Genomic DNA, 20,831 nt, shown 5'->3' with positions numbered 1-20,831 from the left:
ATATATATATATATATTATATACTAATATATATGTATACATATTATATATATATATATATATATTATATATATATATATATATATATGTTATACATATATATTAATTATATAATTATATATATATATATATATATATATATATACTATATATATATGATATACCTAATATATATAATTATATTATATATAATATACTATATTATATATATATATATATATATATATATATATATATATATATATATATGTATATATATATATATATATATATATATATATATATATATATATATATATATATATATATATATATATATATATATATATATATATATATATATATATATATATATATATATATATATATATATATATATATATATTGTTGAATGTAATAATATTTACAATTATGAACTACAACTAAGTTGTATAATAATTTATTTTGTTAAATAAATTAGACTTTTAAACATCCTACCATATTCCTATAACGATTTTTTTCAACTTTTTAAAAAAAGCTTGGCTATAAAAAGATCGAAATGATCTTAAGTTTTTATGTGTAAAAAATAGTAAAATATTTTGTTTAAAAGTCAAAAAATAAAATAAAATAAATATAATCGGATATTCGGTATTCGTATGGAAAAAATCGAATATCCAATTTAATTTGAATCGGAACCGGATAATGATTTTCACTATCCGAAAAATCGGATATTCAATTTTGATCAATTCAATATCCGGCTTTGATACACCCTTAGTGGTGGTTATTTGAAGGGGAAGGTGGGTGTTTGTTTTCTTTTTTTTTTATTTAGTTTAAAAATAGTTAAATGAAAATAAAATTATTTGATAGGTAATAAGTTAACAAACATTGTTATGGAAAAACAAGCTTATAATTAGAATTATTCATAATTAATCAAAAATTGTAATTGTTGATGGAAAATCATAAAAAAACTTAAATTATTATATAGCTAATTTTTTCTTTTAATATTGTTCTAGGGAGTGTTTGGCATGAGGGAACGGGATTGAGACTTTAGAATTGAGATTTCAATTAAACATAGTATCATGCTTATTTTTGGGGAACGGGCATGAGACTTTCAAGTCTCAACTCTCCAATTTCCACCTTTTAGTATCGTAAGGGGTAGGAGGGCATTTGTTGTGACACTAAGATTTATTTGAAAATGACACTTTTGACATCAATAAAATAAAAGAATCAAGATATAATATGGGTAAATTGACAATGTTGTAACTATTTTTAATTGTTTTCCTCTCCATTCTAAAATTTTACTAAAAAAATAAGACATTATTTCAAAGTCTCATCCGAAATTTCATAACACGTCTCATATATAACTTTCACAATTTCCATTTCCATCTACTATACACCCTTAATTCATCATCATCATTCCAGTGTATCCCGCTCATAGCGAACTATGAACAGGGTTTAGGGAGAGAAGAACAATGACAGCTCATACCTATAAAGAAGAGTGTCGTCAAAGAGGCCCTTGGCTCAAGAAATATCTCCACTAAGAGTAAAACCTGCAACTATCCGAAAGCTTGCAACTTACAACACTCGTTAACTATAGATAATAATATGAAAAATAAATAAAAATGAAAGAATAAAAGTAAAAAAAGGAGGTATTAGAGAGAAATGATTAAAAAAGTGAAACGTAAAAGGCAAGGCAAAAAAACACAAAAGGTGGAAAAGACATAGCCTCCTATTGAGACGTGAATAAGATGCCGTCAACTATACACCCCTGATAGACCAACTATACTCCAATTATAAGAGCCATATATACACTCTAGAAGGTTTCACCGTGACAAATGATCGGTGGCAATTAAAAATAGGATAAAGAGTTGCGCATTTGTAACAACACTAACAGGAGCCTCAACCACCATTGACGACGGTAGAATCTCTTCATCCTCCTATCTTGTTTTTAAACTGCTCTTTTGTTAGGGTTCTAGTGTTTTAGACTGCATATTTTCTTCCTCTAAACACTAATTTTGGATGGCTTTAAAGGTTCTGATGTTAGCAACTGGAACGTTGCCGCCGGTGACCTGGATCTCGTTTTCGTACCACTCGTGTACGAACGTTCCGAAACTCTATTCGATACAACGTTCAACGTTTCAGGTAACTGCGAATTATTACACCTGCTCTGTTACTGTTTATTGGAGAATGCTTGCAGAATTAAGTTAAATTCATCTAGGTCACCTAGATTCCCTTGAAAATTTAAGGTAGTACATTATATGAGGAGATTGTTACAGGGAGAGTTTTTGAGGGAATTATCTTGAATTTTTCTGGGTTTGATATATTTACAGGAGAAAATAAGCGAGTCTTCACTATTTGAACAGCTCCTGCGTATGTTTCTATTAAATCAAAGAGGGAGAAAATGGGTTGCACAATATTTTGGTAGGGGAGATGCAACAAGGTAAGTAAAAGAGATTGAAATTGAGTCGCAGTCATTCGATAACAGGATACAGAAGAAACCAAGTTGAACCACATAGAAGAAGGTGTGAAGCATAGAGAATGAGATACTATACTGGGTAAATATTTACGTTAGACGGGTCTAGGTAAATAGTAGACTTACTTAGAGTAATAGAGTCATCATCATCCTACCCAGTGTATCCCGCTCATAGAAAAATTATAGACAGGGTCTGTGGAGGGAAGAACGGCGGCAACTCATACCCATAAAGGAAAGCGTGACCAAAGGAGTCCCCCCGCTTGAGAAAGATAAGGAGACGTAGCTACACGGGAAGGATAAATTAAATGCACATAAATTAAATAAATAAGTAGGACCAACTACAAAATAAAAGAAAACAAAAAACTAATAATAAAGGAAACGAGAGAAGCAAGATGGTAAGAACACCGAAAGGCAATCTAAGAGGACATTAGTAGTCTAAAACATGGATATGGCGTCTCCAACTACGCCTATCTCTAATCAGATTCTCAGAGAGGTTTAACTCATGTAAGTCAACTTTTATTTGCTCATCCCGAGTTCTCCTAGGTCTTCCTCGACTCCTCTTACCCTCTACTATAATGTTTTCTACCCTCCTCATAGGGGCGGCGAAAGTCTTTCTCTGCACATGTCCAGAGCACCTCAATCTATTTTTGCGCATTTTTCCAGAAATAGGGCCTACCTCTAGTTTGTCCCTAAACTCTTGGTTCCTAATTTGATCCATCAATGTGTGCCCACACATCCACCTTAGCATACGTATTTCTGTAACTTTCATCTTATGTTCAAAACTTCTTTACAGGCCAACATTCGGTTCCATATAGCAGAGCAGGTCTGATTGCCGCCCGGTAGAATTTTCCTTTTAACTTGCTTGGTAATTTCCTATTACATAGCACCGCGGTGGCTGCTCGCCACTTGAGCCAACCCGCTTGTATACGATGATTTACATCTCCGTCAATCTCCGATCCCTTTGAATGATCAATCCCAAATACTTGTACTTGGTCGTACGTTTAACAACTGCTTCATCAATGGACACCTCTGGTTCACTTATTGGTGATGTCCCACTAAAGTCACAGTGCAAATTCGTATGACTAATATGTAACCCTTTACCTTCTAAAGCTTTTCTCCACTCATCCAATTTATTACTAACCTCCTCTCTAGTTTCTGCTACCAGCACCATGTCGTCAATGAATAGCATTCACCACGGTACCGTCTCTCAAATAGATTTAGAAATCTCTTCCATAATATAGTAAAAATGAAAGTGCTTAAAGTCGATCCCTGATCTAGTCCAACTTTAACCGGAAAAGGCTCTGTTATCCCCACCGGTGTTTGCATGTTAGTCGAAACACTATCATACATATTTCGTATAGCCATAATGTATACTGAAGAAATACCTCTAGCCTTAAGGCTATCCCAGATGACACGTCGTGGTATGCTATCATACGTTTTTTCCAAGTCAATGAACACCATATGCAAATCCTTCTTTCGCTCCCTATATTTCTCCATCAGTCTCCTCAAAACATGAATTGCCTCAATGGTTGACCTTCCTGGCATAAAACCGAATTGGTTCTCTCTAATCATCGTTTCTTGTCTATTCTCCTCTCTATCACTCTTTCCCACAATTTCATTGTGTGGCTTAGAAGTTTGATACTTCAATAGTTCCCATATACTTGCGCATCACTTTTGTTTTTAAACAGAGGTAATAGTGTGTTATTCATCGATTTTTCTGGCATCTTATGTGTCCTCAAAATAATACTAAAGAGATTTGTCAGCCAACGAATGCCCTGTCCTCCTAAACCCCTCCACACCTCAATCGGGATGTTATCTGGCCCGACTGCCTTTGTTCTCCCCATTGTTTTGAGAGCTTTTCCTACTTCTTCTGTGGTAATATCACTCGTTGACCCATATTCCAGTGGTCTTTGGACGTTAGAAATTTGATTATCCGCCTCCTTTGGCCCCCTAGACTCATTGAGTAGCTGAGAGAAATACTGGAGCCATCTGGTTTTGATGTCCTCTTGTCTCAGGAGAACTCGTCCTCCCTCATTCTTGATGTATTTCACTGCCTCTAAGTCTTGCCACTACTTGGACCTAGTCCTTGCCAACTTAAAAATCTGCTTCTCCCCCTCTTTAGTATCAAGCTTCCAATACAAGTCCTCATAACCACAGATTTTTACCTCCGTTACCGCTTTCTTTGCCGCCTGCTTTGCTTCTTTATAGCTCACTCTCTTTTCTGTCCTATCCTCCTCTTCCGTGCATGTCATAAGTTCCTTAAAAGTCTCTTGTTTTTATCCTTTATCTTCCTTTTCCACCTCATCGTTCCACCACCACGACTCTTTGAACACTTTTGGTTTACCCGACGACACCCCCAAGGTCTCTTTTGCCATTTTTCTAATGGTTTTTGCCATGTTCACCCATATTTCATTTGCATCCTCTGACTGACTTGGGAAGCCCAATATAACTTATCTTGCTTGACAGGATTGTGACCATATCCCATTTGAGTCTCCCCCACATGATCTTTTCCCTGAACTCGACCTTCTTCTCTATGATTTTCAACCTCATCCTGAAAACCAGTACTAAAAGCCTGTGTTGGGTGGGCATCCCTGTACCAACACCACCTGGCAATCCAAGCATGAGGCTCGATCTCCCTTGCACACTAAGAAATAGTCAACTTGGGTTGCATGCCCGCGGCTCTTATATGTAATCAAACGCTCATCTTTCTTTCTAAAGATCGAGTTTGCTATAACCAATTCTTTTGCTAGCGCAAACTCCAGCAAATTCTCCCACTCTCATTCCTTGCCCCCAAACCAAACCCTCCATGAACCTAGTTATAGTTGCCCGCATCTCTGCCTATATGTCCGTGAAAGTCTCCTACTAAGAAAACTCTCATCTTCTAGGATAGTTCTCATGGGGTCTCCCAGGTTATCCCAGAACTCGCACTTCACTTGCTCATCGAGCCCAACTTGGGGCCCGTACGGACTGACAATGGATATGATTTCTTCCCCCACTACTATCCTAACTAGCATAATCCTGTCATTACACCTACTTACTTCAACCAATTGCCTTAGGATATCATTAGACACTAGGATGCCAACCCCGTTACGTCTGCCGTCCAGACCTGCATATCACAACTTATATCCCTTTATACCTTTTGCTTTTTGCCCCTTCCACCTAATCTCTTGAAACACATACTACATGAATCTTGTATTTAGAAAGCTCATTTGCCAACTCCGACGACTTGACTTCTAGGGTACCTATGTTCCAAGTCTCCACGCTTAGTTCTAGATTCTGCTTACGTTGTCCCCGTGACCCCCTTTCCTTGGATCTAACCTCAGGTGACCATAATTGCTTCCTAACTCTATATTCAGCTACTACGGACTAAGGTAAAAGGTTATAATCAGATCACTAACAGAGATCAACATAAAAAAAAACAAATAGATACAATAAATAAATAAGTAAATAAATAATTAAATAAAAGAAAAATAGAACACTACTAGGTATGAGAACAATCTTTCAAAAGGTATGAGAACACTCCAAGATATGATAACAAAACCAAAAAGTTAAATTCAAAAAAAATAAAAATAAATCAAAAACCTTTGTTTGAGTTTACACCAAAGGGAAACTCAAAAGCAAAACACCAAACTGAATTGATAGGAGAAAAAGCAAGAAGAAAAGCAGAAGAAAAAAAAATAGTATTGTAGAAATATAATCGTTGTAGAATTCAGGCACAAAAACAAATCTCAACTCAACAAATTTTTCGAACAAACAATTCAGCACACATATCAAAACAGCAAAACCAAATGCAAACCCAAAATTCGATAATTCGATCAGCAAAACAAATTTCCGAGCTCCAAAACAAAATTCAACACAAGACCCAACAACTGATAATGAATATGTAAAGCTTTTACCTCAAGTAAAATTGAAATCTGAGGAGCAAATTTCTTCACTGAAAAAAGCAGCTCATAAAACGAAGGTTATCCGAAATGCAGCTTCAGAAAATTAAAGGGGTCGAACCACCGACATTGACACAAAGAGTGGGGATGAGGCTGTCGGCGTGAAGGCGCTAACTTACCTGTAGTGGTGACGATTTGAGGCCGATTTCCGCACCTACAACTGAGAAGGAAGAAAAGAAGGGGTGGGGGTGGCGGTGAGAGCAAGCTGTGGCGTGGAAGAAAAGAAGAGTTAAAATACTTAGAGTAATAGAGTACTTCATAGAAAAGTTCCCTTTCCAATTTTTCTCCATTAATTATTTCCCATTAATTTGTTTTTCCCATTATTATTAGTAGTTTATATTGGCAATTTTCTCATCACCAAACTTGTATTTACGCAGAAAAGATGTTGGAGTACGAGTAGAAGAAACCTGGTTCAAAGCCCACAAATTACACGATATAGTCCTCCATGTATCTTGGGAGTGACGATTCGATCAGGCATTGAAAGCTTGCACAAAGACCCTGGAATAATCATTCCTCAACCATGCTTTGGTTTTGATTTATTGGGTGGTGCAGCAAATAACAAGATTAGTACACTCAAACATCACAAATGCTCAATGAGTTGAAGCATAGCTTACTTCTAACGGGTTTGGACCCAGCCACAGCAAAGGCTGTCATTCCTTTTATAGGACCTTTCCTTTCGGCATTTTCATTCCTTTTCATCTTAAGGATTGTCATGTCGTGGTATCCGAAACTTCCGTTGGGCAAGTTTCCGTATGTTCTTGCGTATGCACCCACAGAACCACTTCTTGTTCCTACACGCAAAGTGATTCCACCTCTCGGAGGAGTGGATGTAACACCCGTAGTTTGGTTTGGATTACTTATTTTCCTAAATTAGATATTAGTAGGACCCCAAGGGCTACTTGTTCTGCTTTCCCAACAGACATAGGTGACAAAAATGTCCGAGAGAGTTGATGGTCACTACTCATTATGATGTATCTTGTAATACTAAGTCTTATTTATACAACACTTCATATAAATATGTAACTATGCAAATTTTGGGATATTAAAACAACACATAGTTGCCTCAGTTGAGGCTTTAGCTCTAGATTTCTTTAAGTTTTGTGCTTTGACATTCATTCAAAACTCTACTCATCCCGTGGTATACATCTTCAATCTAACAAGTGGCAACAACGTTGATTTCATTTTAAATTCCACAAATGGAAAGAACAAAGAACATTTGTGCTTAAGCGCCAAATTTAAAGAAGAATCGTCAGGGCTAGAAAGCCTCTATAGATTGTGTAGACTGACATTTGATCCCAATACTGAATTACATAACCATGTTGCTTTCGTTTTGATCAACAAATTACCATTTTTACATACAAGAAGCACTATAATGAGGTGAACAGAAGGTTTTCTTAAACTACATACATTCTAGACAAATGCACACCATGATCATTTCTCTCTAACAGCATAAACGGTGTTCGTAAAGATGCAATTGAATTTGATAGTGCTCCGGTCTATATATCAGCTGCAAGGAAATTATCCGACAATGATACCTGCATCAACAAAATCCAGTACAACTTTGTCACGGATAAGGGTCGTATATTTAATCTCTAAAGAAAAGTTCGCATAAGACGTACATGGGGCTGAATCTGACCAAACTTGGTCTCACATTACAGGGTTTATGCATTCTATAGATGATGCAAACTACATAAAAAGTTTAATTCATACTACTATCATTAAAAGGCAGTCAGTGTAACTGATTTCAGTGGACATTCAGGCCAGTATCACAAATTCGCTAAACTCCTTGCGAATTATGGTCGATTTTAGGCTATTTTTGGACTATTTTTAGTGAGCAAATCAAGAAATGAATTCTCTAGCAAATTATGTTACTATCATCATACTACATCACAAGCCATATCATTTCAGGTATAGGCAAACACGGTATGGTAAATTCTCAAATCAGTATAGAGTGGAGTTGCAAGAAAACAGAAATGGAATCAGAAACATTCAAAAGAAATGTATCTGAGGTACAGTTCCTTCAGTCCCTAATAATGTATTTGGATAAAACATGAGAAAAGGAGAATAGGGGAGGGTCAAATTTGTTAAACTTTGAACTTAAAATGTTTAGGTATATATAAAGACCCAAAAGTCAACCCAGTAACTTCTAATTAGAGAGAAAGATGAAAGCTAAATGTGCTATGGATATCTAGATTCTGGAGGACGAAAGTCACACATCAAAAACCAAGCGGTAGAAGTATTATCAAGGGTTTGCTGAAATAATACATATGTGTAACAGGAACGCATGAGCCTTCATAACGTAACAGGCAACAAAGTTATCACGGGTATTTTTCGGAAGTTAGGAAATGGCTTAGGCAGTAGGAACTGCATCTATTTCTTGCTCATCAAAACATAATTGGAGATTGTAATTTCATGGTGGAAAATATTAGATTGAAAAACTGTGGCTGTGGTATAAGAACTAGGCAGGAGATCGAAGCAACTCATTCACAAACCACCATAAAAACAACGTAATGGCATGTCCAATGCTAAGCAGCAATTAGAATAACAAAAGAAAAAAAATAAAAAAAAATTTAAAAAAATAAAAAAAATTTCAACGCTTGTTTATAGAAGTTTACGTAACATTTAGAAAAGTCAAGTGCACCGCTTAATCCAACTCTATAGTCCAGACTACACAGGTAGTAAGGGAATCTGTCATATACTATGAGTTGGGGAAGGGAAAAATGAGTAAAAATAAAGAAAGACATAAAAATATTGTATACACATTTAGTGAGTTTCATGCTCATGGCATGGGACTCGGGGAGTGCAAGCCGATCAAATGCTTGTATTTATTTTTTCTATGTGATGTTGTGAATTACAGTAATACAGATCCATTTACATTTCTATCTTATCTAACAATTATGGTACAATAGCTACATTTTTTTACAAATTGCACACTACCGTGCATGGCATATGTAGACTTTTTCGGTTTATTACAAGGGCAATTTTGGGGGTGTGCACGTACAAAGCATCCGAAGTCAAGGGGCCTCATAATGAAAAATGATATTAAAATAATAAGAGTAATAAGGTAGAGCGGATGGTTAGAGTATTACTTAACACAATAAAGGTCATAAGATCAAATCCTATTGATTGTATTTAATTTGTCCCTCTTTCTCTTATCACCAATGAGATAATGAGAGGCACTATAATGCTAGAATAGAAAGAAATCACTTTAAGTGGATACTTCAAATATCTTGGATAACTCAAAATAGTGAAGATATCTAATAAGTTGTGACCCACAAAATTATGCATTGGTGACAAAAAAGGAAAGCATATACTAGGATACTGTGTGATCAAGGTACACCCCTAAAACTAAAGAGCAAGTTTCATCGAAATCCCATTAGAGTTGCACTACTATATGGATCAGAACGTTGGCTTTTTAGATAGAATCATAGTAGGAAGATAGGAGTGGTGGAAATGCGAATGCTTTGATAATGAGTAAATATACCTTAAGGGATACAATTCAAAACAAAGATACAAGAACGGATTTAGGAGTTGCAAACATTGAGATAAAAAATGAAGGAAAATCGTTTAAGATGGTTTGGACATGGGCAAAGACAAAGTATTAAAAAACCAATAAGGAAGATAAAAAGTAGGAGCACGAGGAACTGAAAAAGAGGACGAGAAGAGTGGAAGGGATATGAAGGATCTAAACTTACATATTGAAATGGTAGAAAAGCCAGATAAATGGTGAAGAAAAATTCATATGGACGACGATTGGTATTGATATTAGTTCATGTAACCATCCCAATCTTTTGAGATTAAGGTTATGACATTATCGTTGTTGTTGTCATTCTTTTTTCACTTTCCAAAGCAATCCTTTAATTCCCACATCTTCTTTCACACCATGTAATTTTCACTCATTCATAAAGAACCTCGCCATCTCATTTATCAACTTTTCAAGCCTTCAAACTACATTTCTCTATGATTAATTATTAACCCATTACTTCTTTATCACTCCCTTCTTAACACTAGGGAAGGGAAAATAATTTTTAACAACTTCTAAAACATTTTTATTTTAATATTAGAAACAATTTCTTTATAATTAATAAAGGGTCTCAATTTTTAAAACATACAAAAAAAAGCAACACCTCAATTTATTTGCTCCTCCCCTGGTCTATCATATAATACATAAACACAGCCTAAGTAACAACATAAGAAATACACAATTTTCTCAATGTAGTAGCTCGCACCTCAAAGTATCCTTCACAAACCCAAAAACGGTAGAAAGTTCCATTTCCTTTCCAAAGCTAATAAAAAAATGGTACTACTATTGGAGTTTCAGTTGTTCAATATATGAACTTCGATATATCAACAAAAAATCACGATGATTTATGGACATTTCTCCCTCTCTAATTTTTAGACTTGGACTAATTGTTTTCCCTCTTTACATATGCACCTTTCTGTAGTTTTTCCAAGAACTTATAATGCTTACCAAGGGTAGACCTCCTTTATAACTTTGCATTTTGAATGACTTAGTCCTAGCCATCTTGGATCTCGACAACCTTCCCGACTTTCCTTTGTCTAAAACTTAGTAATTTCCTCATATGTCCATTTACATTATATACTTTCAAAACCTATCAAGAACTTACAACATTCCATAACCAACATTTCATTACTAGAGTTTGGGGCATCCGATATATGCAACCTTACTATTGTAATCATAGTGCAAAAACAAGACCAAATCATATAATATTGTTCTATCAAACCAACCCCCATCATAAAAGGGTGAAGATCCACATCATAAAGTATGAGGATGGTTTTTCTCATTGTACGACAACTGCACCACCCTATTAATTAATTTTTGCATAATGATTGTAATAGCAAACATCATTAGCAATTTCACATAAATCAAAAGTAATCATGTAATGGGTCATTTTACAAAGGTCCATTATAATAGAAAACAAAGAATTATAAATCTTCACTCTATCAAGAATAAACAAAAAGTCTATCAAAAATTTATTAAAAAACGAAATATCGCGCATCAAAGTTCCAACAAAATAATTTTAGAGCAACATAGAAAGATATGAACAATAGGCACTTCACTTAATGCAATACAAGTGAAAACCTAATCTTGATGTATGATATAAGTCCTGCCTAAAGCTTCTTAGAAGACCACATATATCATAAAGAGCAGTACTTGCTTTATGGAAATCCACAAGACTTCAAATAAGGCAAGCATCAGAAAAGTTCATGACAAAACCTCCTCCACACACCAACAAAAGAAATGGAACATTTTCATTTCCAAGAATAAAAAGAATGTCAAAATTATCAATAAACGAATCTTTTCACATGATGCAACTTCACTAATAAACATTTCCAAAAAAAACTTGACAGGAAACTTAAGCACAACTCAGCGTCAATGCGTCACTGTACCTAAAGTAAGCAATGCGATGATTTATGCTAAAAAACATGCAGCCTTTATAAGCAACTAGATGAGAACGCTAGTATTCCACGTGTACCAAAAGTGACTGTTATAAGGCCTTTTCTCTAGCTTAAATAGAACACGGATGTTAGCTATCAGAATCGAAACAAAGCTTTGTTGGAACTTGGTCACCAATTGAGCACAATATGGCATAAACTTTGAATAAGTTTAGACCATTCCCATTCACTATTATACTCTCTGGAGGAAACAAGAATACAATGACAGTAAAGCAGTAAATAACAAAATAAACCTTAGTAAAACAGTAACAGAAGGATGTAAGGGATGCACCTTTTCTCCTAATTTAAATGGAGGAAGACCTTTGTATGGACATGTGCTGCACCTAAATGCATCCCCTAGACCACACTGTGATTTCAAGAAGCTAGTTAGTAAAGAGTTTCAAACACATAGACAACAAATAACAAGCTATCAAGAGATAAGGGTAATTGAACATCGACAACACCTAAACCCTAAGAAAAGTCTTCCAATGATTATAAAGTTAAAGTATGACAGCACAGTAAGTAAGAAATGTTTATTTTACACATACACTGCCACATGCAGACTGAGGATTATCCAGTTGTTCCATCGTTAATCCTAATTTTTCAACTTTCTGTTCTGCTTCTGCCCTTCCACATGTACAATTCTTGCAGGCTTTCCTAGAGCTTCCAATTTCACAATCCCCAACTGTATCAAATTTGGATCATGATATAATTACATTAGAAAGGTTATACAAAAAAGAACATGTATAAAAGATAAAAAATAAAAAATAGTTGTATCACAAGCTCTTACCAGTGGGCAGTTGTGGTTTTTTCAAGTCTTCCTCGGTCAAGAGAGAATCCTCATCAATAAGATCCATATCATTATCTATTTGAACTTTGGGTAAACCTTTAAATGCTTTAAGAGAAAAAGAAGATCCAACTTTCCAAAATGGCTTCTTGGCTTTAACCTATAGTATACCAGTCATCAGATTAAACACTAATCTTGATGAGAAAAGTAAGCAAAACAACAGATCTTGTTTTGAAGGTTATTTCTCATCTGTAATTTCTTTTTGCATCTGTTACAACTACTTTAATTTATCAAACAAAAAGCACACAGCATCAATCCACAACTTCGAAAAGAAAGCATGACGCCGAAAAGGGAATTCCTATAAACCACATATTAGTGACAATCAAAACCATCAAAAAATGAAGAGAGATTATTACCAGGCAAATGCAGGTGTATCTAACTCAACTTCATGGAAACTAATTTCCTCGAAAATAAAAAGGCATGAAGCAAAAAGGTGAAATTGAAGTTACCAAAAGGAGGATACATTTGTATTCATACTCTCTTACAATAATTTTCATGACTTCATATTTTTGGCAGTATTATCAAGTTTTACCAAATTAATTTACAAATACTTCTACAAGAATCAAGAACAAAGAAAAACCGAATATCGTATAGGATCTTACTAATTTTATTTTAAATTACGTTTTATCAACTTCGTATCATTGTTATTTATACAGAATCACAAATATAGATGGTAAAAAAGTTAAGCTCAAATGTGCTTCATGGCCCTGAACATTGGTGTAGCTGTAGGATGCAGAGAGCGTGCTATTGAGAAAGCATTAAGACTTGAAAGACCATAGATAGCAGTCTACCAGAGACTAACAGAATAGAAAGTAGCTAGCAGTAAGCCTGTAATTGCGAGTTACTTTTCTAGCAAGGTTAAACTGCACCAGCTTGAACCCTTTGAGATCTAATCACGTCAAATGAGAAATTTTTTCCAAGGTCATTTCAAATTCCAAACAGAAAAATGCAGCAAACAGAATAGATCAGCCATATAATCAGATCATAATCATGTTCTCTCAGTGTTGGAATTTAAATTTGCACCAGCAGGTCAGACTTGAAGAATCAGAGCCCTAAGCAATTACAACTATCGGTCGAGATATTCTAGGACTTTTGAAGCAAAAGAAAACTGGTAGCAAAACGGAAGTAGTTTTTACAGCTTCAGGGATCAGAACAGACAAGGCGAAATTCTTAAGAGAGAGTGCATGCTCAGTAGCATGTCTCTCGAGGGACTTCAAAGTTCAAAGAATAGTTCTCTTCTCTAGTACTTTTATTGAGCAAACTTTATTGAGCTAACTAACTAAATAAAATTATCTATAGTAGTTTTGAATTTTGACTTAAAATGATCTAATATCGTATGCAGCTTGCATTAAGAGGGGCTTGAGAAATAAATGTGCCCATCGAACGCTAAAGGTTGTGAGATAGAAGCATGGTCTACAATACAAACACTAGCCGTGTTTAGACAACATATTCTTGGCAAGAAATAGGATACAAATGAACACTTCCCTTCTTTCTTTTTTTCATCATTATTTACTTTCCTGAAGTGTACAGGTGTAAGGTTGAATCAGCTGCTTTACAACAAGACATCTGGGAACCCAATAACTCTTTTGATAGTCTCCAGGTGAATCATAACTCACACTACAAGGATTAATATAAGTCAAATCTTAAATCTCTTCACCATATAAAACCTGATTCTTTCATCTAAGTCAAATTCCAGCTATATTATTTTTTGTTTTTCTCATTAGTTTCTTTCTTACAAATTTTTCATTTTGTTCTTTAGTTGTTAAAATCAAAAAAAAGTTCAGTTCGCTCATCCAAACTTTTCTAATAGCTGATCCGAGCATTAAAATCCTTTAGTCACTTAAGACTGCACCATGCTAGGATACCTCATCCTACAACAAGGCACAAAAAACATCTGCAAGTTGTTGTACCTTGCCAAACAAACAGGAACATTGTGTGAGACTTTAACAATCAATCTTTAAATTGTACAACCCTTTTTCACATAATGAATAATTTGTTTTGTCTCACAATTATGAAACCAAAACTAAAACGCCCAACTCTTAAATTTGCACACATTTACATCAAACCCCGCAATATAATTTGCTACTCCACTTCATCCTTACTCATATAACAATCAGAGCCTTCATTGTAATCTCACATCGATTGAATTCACTTAAAAACACTACTACAATTACCAATAAGGCCCAGAAGAATCCTAAAATAAAAGACAAAGGAGCATATAATTTTCTTTTAATACATTGCAGCAATACAAAAGTGGCTGATCCCACTAAAACAGGGAGGATGCTAGAGTGTCCAGTCAGGAAGATCAACTAGTCATACATACTAATAACAAGATGCAGATATAGTAAATAGTTATATGAACATTGAATTGCATGTGTCTTAACAAGACACATTCACCAGAAAAAAGCTCAACAAAAGAAACAAGAAAAGGCAAAAAGGAAGGAATAAAGAATAAAGATGAACATATAAAGCCTTAAATAGCCTTTCCCAAACAATACTTCAAAGATGGTGAAAACTTGCAGAATTATTGCTCCATTATAAGATATTGACGTTCATGCCTCACACCAATAATACGTTTGGAAGGAAGAACGCTTACGGTCTTACACAAAGTCAATTCAGCTCAGCACAGTTTTCCAATCTGGCCATACATATTCAAAGGTGTTAAAGAGAGAAGACCTAAAAGTCTGAACCAACTCTTATTCAAATGTTGGCATGAATATTATGTTGATTATGCATCACTCATGCAACAAATACGCATCAACAATATGGACCCTGGAAAGCAGTCATGTATTTGTAGAAACTATTGTTCATAGAAATACAAGTTAATAGTTTCCTTCCTCACTATACCCTTTATTCTATGAAATAGAAGTTAACAAAATATCAACTTAACATAACTCTTGAAACATTGCGTAGATTGAACCATCAAAACCCATGCTTAAAATTAATAAAAGAAATGAACTAAAATATCACAAATAAACCTACTTCATGGACTCAACTAACTTCTACATGAATTTCATATCTACTTTGACGAATGATAGTCTCATTTTTGAAATTACAACAAAGAACTATTGAGAATGAAAGTCACTAACTTGTATAGATTGAATTCCTAATAATGCGTCTAATTGTTGTGGGATAGCTTCTGGATCCAAGAATCCAGTAACAAGTATCTTCCGCTCTAAAGAAGAAAGAATCTGCTGATCACAACAAATTCTCAATTGTTAAATTGATGGCTGGAGACAGTTCAAGTCACAGCTCACAAAATACCATTATCCACATGAAATCATGAAGTCAAAAACCAAATGACCTGATCAGAAGGAAGATCGGCCCCAAGTTCAATCAAATGAATAAGAACTTTTCCATCTGGCTTCATTATTCTAAATATTTCAGTAAGCAATGGTGCAGCGGGAAAGTCACGTGCTTTAGAGATAACAATAACAGTATCCATTGAGGACGAGTCCAATGGAAGTGTACCTGAAATTTCATAACATCAAACAACCCACTATGTATCTAAGAAAGCAGATTCAACAAACTCATTACCAACAATGGATGCTAGATTGATCACGGTCAATACACATACACAATAAACTGATAACTTATCGCTTCACTGATTCATTCATCTTGTATGATTTGCAAATTTATATTACTTGTATTTTAAAATTGCACTGTTAATTTCTGATAATTATTCACATAGAAAAGACAAACGACAATTAAAAAAGGAGGAACGATATTGAAAACGAAAGTCTCAAAGAGGTTCAACAATGAAAAACAAATGAAAAATATAATGCAAAAGATAAACACAAGTGTTTATGAGGTATCTTGAATACCTCCCCCTCAAATATAGTTTATTATAATGAATTCAACAATTACAAGTATAATAAACCTCCCTTATCTTGAGAACAATCTCTCAAGACCACAAATACTAAAGCAAAGTAAGAACACTCTCAAGTTTCTAACAATGCAATAGCCCTCTCAACAATATGTGTGTTTTGTGGTGAATGTTACTATGAGTGATGAATCCTATTTATAGGCAAGATATTCATCACTCTTAGTATTCCCTCATAAATCACCATAAACTCACATGTAACATCCCAATTAACATCCTAATTAACTATGACAATAAACATTACAATAAACAATAGAATAATGCACCACATTATTGCATAGTCACTACAAATTCTGACCAAAAACAGGATCCAATGTAGTCTGCTGGACTTCCGCTCGACCGAGCCATTACCTCGCTCGGTCGAGCAAGCTTTCAGTGAAGCTACTGACCTATTCTGGACACCTTGTTCGACCGAGCTAACTCCACTCGACCAGTCGAGCTAGACTTTACTCGACCGAGCGGTTGGTCGAGCCACTCACAGTCTGCTTCTTTCTTTGTTGCTTTGATCAAGCAACTCTTGTCAACCGTTCCAAACCTTAAATCACCCATATCCGACACATCTTTATCGACCCTCTCTAAAGTACAAGACAAAGCATATTCGATTATATGTTTAAAGTTAACGTCATCATTAAGATTATTGGCACTTGCTTTAACAATCTCCCCCTCAAGTCCAATAGTCTTATTATCCTCAAAAGTAACTCTATTTGACCCAAACACACTATCACCAACACCTTTGTGGCCTAGGCTACCACAATCAACTTGTAACTCATACAAGTTCCTCTTACTCCTTACCCCCTTCATGAGCACCATGCTCCCTCTAATGACTTTCAAAACCCCTCCACTTGCTTTGAAAGTGCATCCTTTACTTTCAAGTCTACCTAATGAAATAAGATTCCTTTCAAACTTAGGTACATACCTTACATCACGAAGCCTTCTTTTGACACCTCCATGTGTCTCAATCATAACCTCACCAATACCCATCACTTTCACCCTTTCATCATTTGGTAAAGTAACAAGGCCATAATCACCATAACTAAGCTTAGTAAATTTTTCTTTTTCACAAAAAATGTGGAATGAGCAACCGGAGTCTATTACCCATTCCTTACTATGAACCACTCCCCCATCAACTAGTAGAGCCCCATCATAGTCATCATCTTCAACAAAGCCTAGAGCGGCATTCCCGCTACTCTCATTCTCATTTCTCCCACTATCCCTTAAGTTTTTCATTCTCTTAAGGTCTTCCTTAAATTCCTTGCACATCATTTGTATGTGCCCCTTTTTCTTACAATAGTAACACTCTTTGTTACTAAGATCACCCCTCCCATGAGACTTACCCCTTCCTTGATATCTTTCCTTAATTCTTCCCCTATTAGAATCCTCAATAAACAAGCCATCCCCAACATTCTTCTTTTCTTCCCCCTCTCTTCTCACCATGAACCTATCATTCTCTCTCAACGCCGCTAATGCTTGATCAAGAGTGATAGAATCCCCACCTATGAGCAATGTTTGGACTATGTTTCTATAGTCCTTGGGAAATGAAGCCAAAAGTAGTAAAGCTTTTTCTTCATCGGACAACTTTTCATCGGTATTTAACAATTGGCACACCAACTTGTTAAATGTGTTAATGTGGTCTTGCATTGTTATATCTTCATCCTTCATGAGTTGATACAACTCCCACCTCAAGCAAAGTTTATTAGTTAGGGATTTGGAAGCATACACCGTTCGTAATTTTTCCAACAACTCACCGAGATCAGTCTCTTTCAAGTAGTGATACTTGATTTCGGGTGCAATGGCAAGCCGAATTGTGCTCACCGCCTTCTTTCTCATTTGTGTCCATTTTGCTTCTTCTACATTATTTGGCCTCTCTTTTAAAATCGCATCATCAATGCTTAGTTGCACCAAAAAGTCTTCCACCGAACTTTTCCATATGGCAAAATTGATTTTTCCATCAAACAATGGAATAGTGAAACTTTTCCCTTCATTCATTGTGTCTTTCTTGCTCTTTTAACCTCACTTTCACACCCCAAATAGCCCAAGAAGCACTCCCGCTCTGATACCAATTGAAAACGAAAGTCTCAAAGAGGTTCAACAATGAAAAACAAATGAAAAATATAATGCAAAAGATGAACACAAGTGTTTATGAGGTATCTTGAATACCTCCCCCTCAAATATAGTTTATTATAATGAATTCAACAATCACAAGTATAATAAACCTCCCTTATCTTGAGAACAATCTCTCAAGACCACAAATACTAAAGCAAAGTAAGAACACTCTCAAGTTTCTAACAATGCAATAGCCCTCTCAACAATATGTGTGTTTTGTGGTGAATGTTACTATGAGTGATGAATCCTATTTATAGGCAAGATATTCATCACTCTTAGTATTCCCTCATAAATCACCATAAACTCACATGTAACATCCCAATTAACATCCTAATTAACTATGACAATAAACATTACAATAAACAATAGAGTAATGCAACACATTATTGCATAGTCACTACAAATTCTGACCAAAAACAGGATCCAATGTAGTCTGCTGGACTTCCGCTCGACCGAGCCACTACCTCGCTCGGTCGAGCAAGCTTCTAGTGAAGCTACTGACCTGTTCTGGACACCTTGTTCGACCGAGCTAACACCACTCGACCAGTCGAGCTAGACTTTACTCGATCGAGCGGTTGGTCGAGCCACTCACAGTCTGCTTCTTTATTTGTTGCTTTGATCAAGCAACTCTTATCAACCGTTCTAAACCTTAAATCACCCATATCCGACACATCTTTATCGACCCTCTTTAAAGTACAAGACAAAGCATGTTCGATTATATGTTTAAAGTTAACGTCATCATTAAGATTATTGGCACTTGCTTTAACAGATATAAATCATTGTAATATACTTCTATAAAGCAAATTAGAAAAGTTTAAGCCGTATAAAATTCCAACACATCAAAAATGCCAAAAATTAACAAGGTATGGGGTCGGCTATATATAAACAGAAAAAGATTAGAGGATGAGATCGCCTTATACAATTTGATGTAAGTACTCTACACCAGATACAGTGTAAGAGAAGATTACCGGAATTTGAAGCAAGAGTCATGATCAAAGCATTATCCAAACCATCTGCTTCAAGCTCGAGCACATTCATCGAACTCGATACAATATTAAAGGGCAAAATCACATCATCAGTAAGTGCCAACATCGCCATAATTTCCTGAAAAAACACCAATAGGTAAATACTGTCAGGTACTCAGAAATGAAAATGCAATGCAGTAATTGCAAACAAGAAATATTAAACGGATCGAATCAGATTAATTTTCAGAACTGAGAAATTATATTAATTATTCAAACGTTATCATAATATTTACAAATATAATTTGCAATAATTAAAGTGCAAATTTGGTACTAAATAAGTACGTAGATACAATGAATTAGGGACAGAACTTTAGTTGAATTCAAGGAAGATGTTAATGAAGATGTTAAAAAAAGGAGGACGAAAAAGAGAGAAGATGTTTGAAGCAATTACAACTGTAGATTGAGCACGGGTTGAAAAATAGAGTGGAACAAGAAACCCTAGTCGGTGAAGATGGAGTCCCTAGCAGCTTCTCCTTCTCTTTTGATTTCTGACTGGGCAGTGCCAAAAGAAAGAATTAGGAGGAAATGGAGTAATTCCAAGTATGGCGGCTTTAACCAAATTCTGTCAATCAAATTAAACTATGGTAATAAAATGTGGGATTTTATTTTGGGATTGAAAATTAGTCTTTGGGAATTGTTATAATAATTAGGTAGGGAGAATATAAGGAGAAAAGTAGTATAAGAAATAAATTTATATCAGTTTTCTTCTATTTTACTATATGTTGTATATCAATACTACACTACCTTGCACATATATATAGTACAAGAAAATGAAAAGGAACAAATGTAGTACTATTGTAAAGGATAGATGAATCCACATTTCAATGCATTCATTATGTGGTTACATCAATCACAACACTCCCCCTGCATTACATATATATGGAAATTTTATTATGACATTCATAATCCTAAAACTGTCTTATTAAAAACCTTTATCAGAAAAAATCCAGTGGGATAAAAAAAACTGATTAAGGGAAAAAAGAGTACAGTGAGCATATTTCTCCCCCTGAAGTTAACATATGTCTCGAAATCGGCACATCCCAATCTTGCATACCAAATACTCGAAGTGCTCTGACGGGAGTGACTTTGTAAATAAATCAGCGAGGTATTCACAGGATTGAATT

The 20,831-nt window shown here is 35.1% G+C and overlaps 1 protein-coding gene and 1 pseudogene across 3 annotated transcripts; one reads left to right on the top strand and one right to left on the bottom strand.

Moving 5' to 3' along the window:
* The first annotated feature begins 1,733 nt into the window (after window positions 1-1,733).
* LOC130804912 (protein COFACTOR ASSEMBLY OF COMPLEX C SUBUNIT B CCB3, chloroplastic-like) lies at window positions 1,734-7,478 on the top strand (annotated as a pseudogene).
* Window positions 7,479-7,607: 129 nt separating this feature from the next.
* On the bottom strand, window positions 7,608-20,307 carry LOC130804884 (anamorsin homolog). 3 transcript variants are annotated; one of them, XM_057669534.1, is made up of 8 exons: window positions 20,099-20,307; window positions 19,651-19,786; window positions 16,001-16,167; window positions 15,786-15,887; window positions 12,640-12,796; window positions 12,398-12,534; window positions 12,142-12,216; window positions 7,608-7,927 (listed from the first exon to the last, which is right to left on the bottom strand). In XM_057669534.1, the coding sequence occupies exons 2-8, from the start codon at window positions 19,778-19,780 to the stop codon at window positions 7,889-7,891; spliced, it is 807 nt and encodes a 268-aa protein (XP_057525517.1). In that variant the 5' UTR covers window positions 19,781-19,786; window positions 20,099-20,307; the 3' UTR covers window positions 7,608-7,888. The 3 variants fall into 3 exon arrangements, with proteins under 3 accessions (XP_057525517.1, XP_057525515.1, XP_057525507.1); XM_057669532.1 differs by having other exon boundaries at window positions 15,786-15,890; window positions 20,017-20,261; XM_057669524.1 differs by having other exon boundaries at window positions 15,786-15,890; window positions 20,099-20,258.
* Between the last annotated feature and the right edge of the window lie 524 nt (window positions 20,308-20,831).

Source organism: Amaranthus tricolor, chromosome 2 (assembly GCF_026212465.1).
Source record: "Amaranthus tricolor cultivar Red isolate AtriRed21 chromosome 2, ASM2621246v1, whole genome shotgun sequence".
Taxonomy (NCBI): domain Eukaryota; kingdom Viridiplantae; phylum Streptophyta; class Magnoliopsida; order Caryophyllales; family Amaranthaceae; genus Amaranthus; species Amaranthus tricolor.
The sequence above is the reverse complement of the archived record's forward strand: the minus strand, read 5'-3'. Positions and strand labels throughout refer to the sequence as shown.

Coding starts and splice junctions, on each gene's coding strand:
- LOC130804884 (XM_057669532.1), bottom strand. CDS start 19,780: ATGGCGATGTTGGCACTTACTGATGATGTGATTTTGCCCTTTAATATT. Junction 12,535..12,639: donor AAAACCACAACTGCCCACTG/GTAAGAGCTTGT, acceptor AATTTGATACAG/TTGGGGATTGTGAAATTGGA. Junction 7,928..12,141: donor CATTTAAATTAGGAGAAAAG/GTGCATCCCTTA, acceptor TTGTTGATGCAG/GTATCATTGTCGGATAATTT.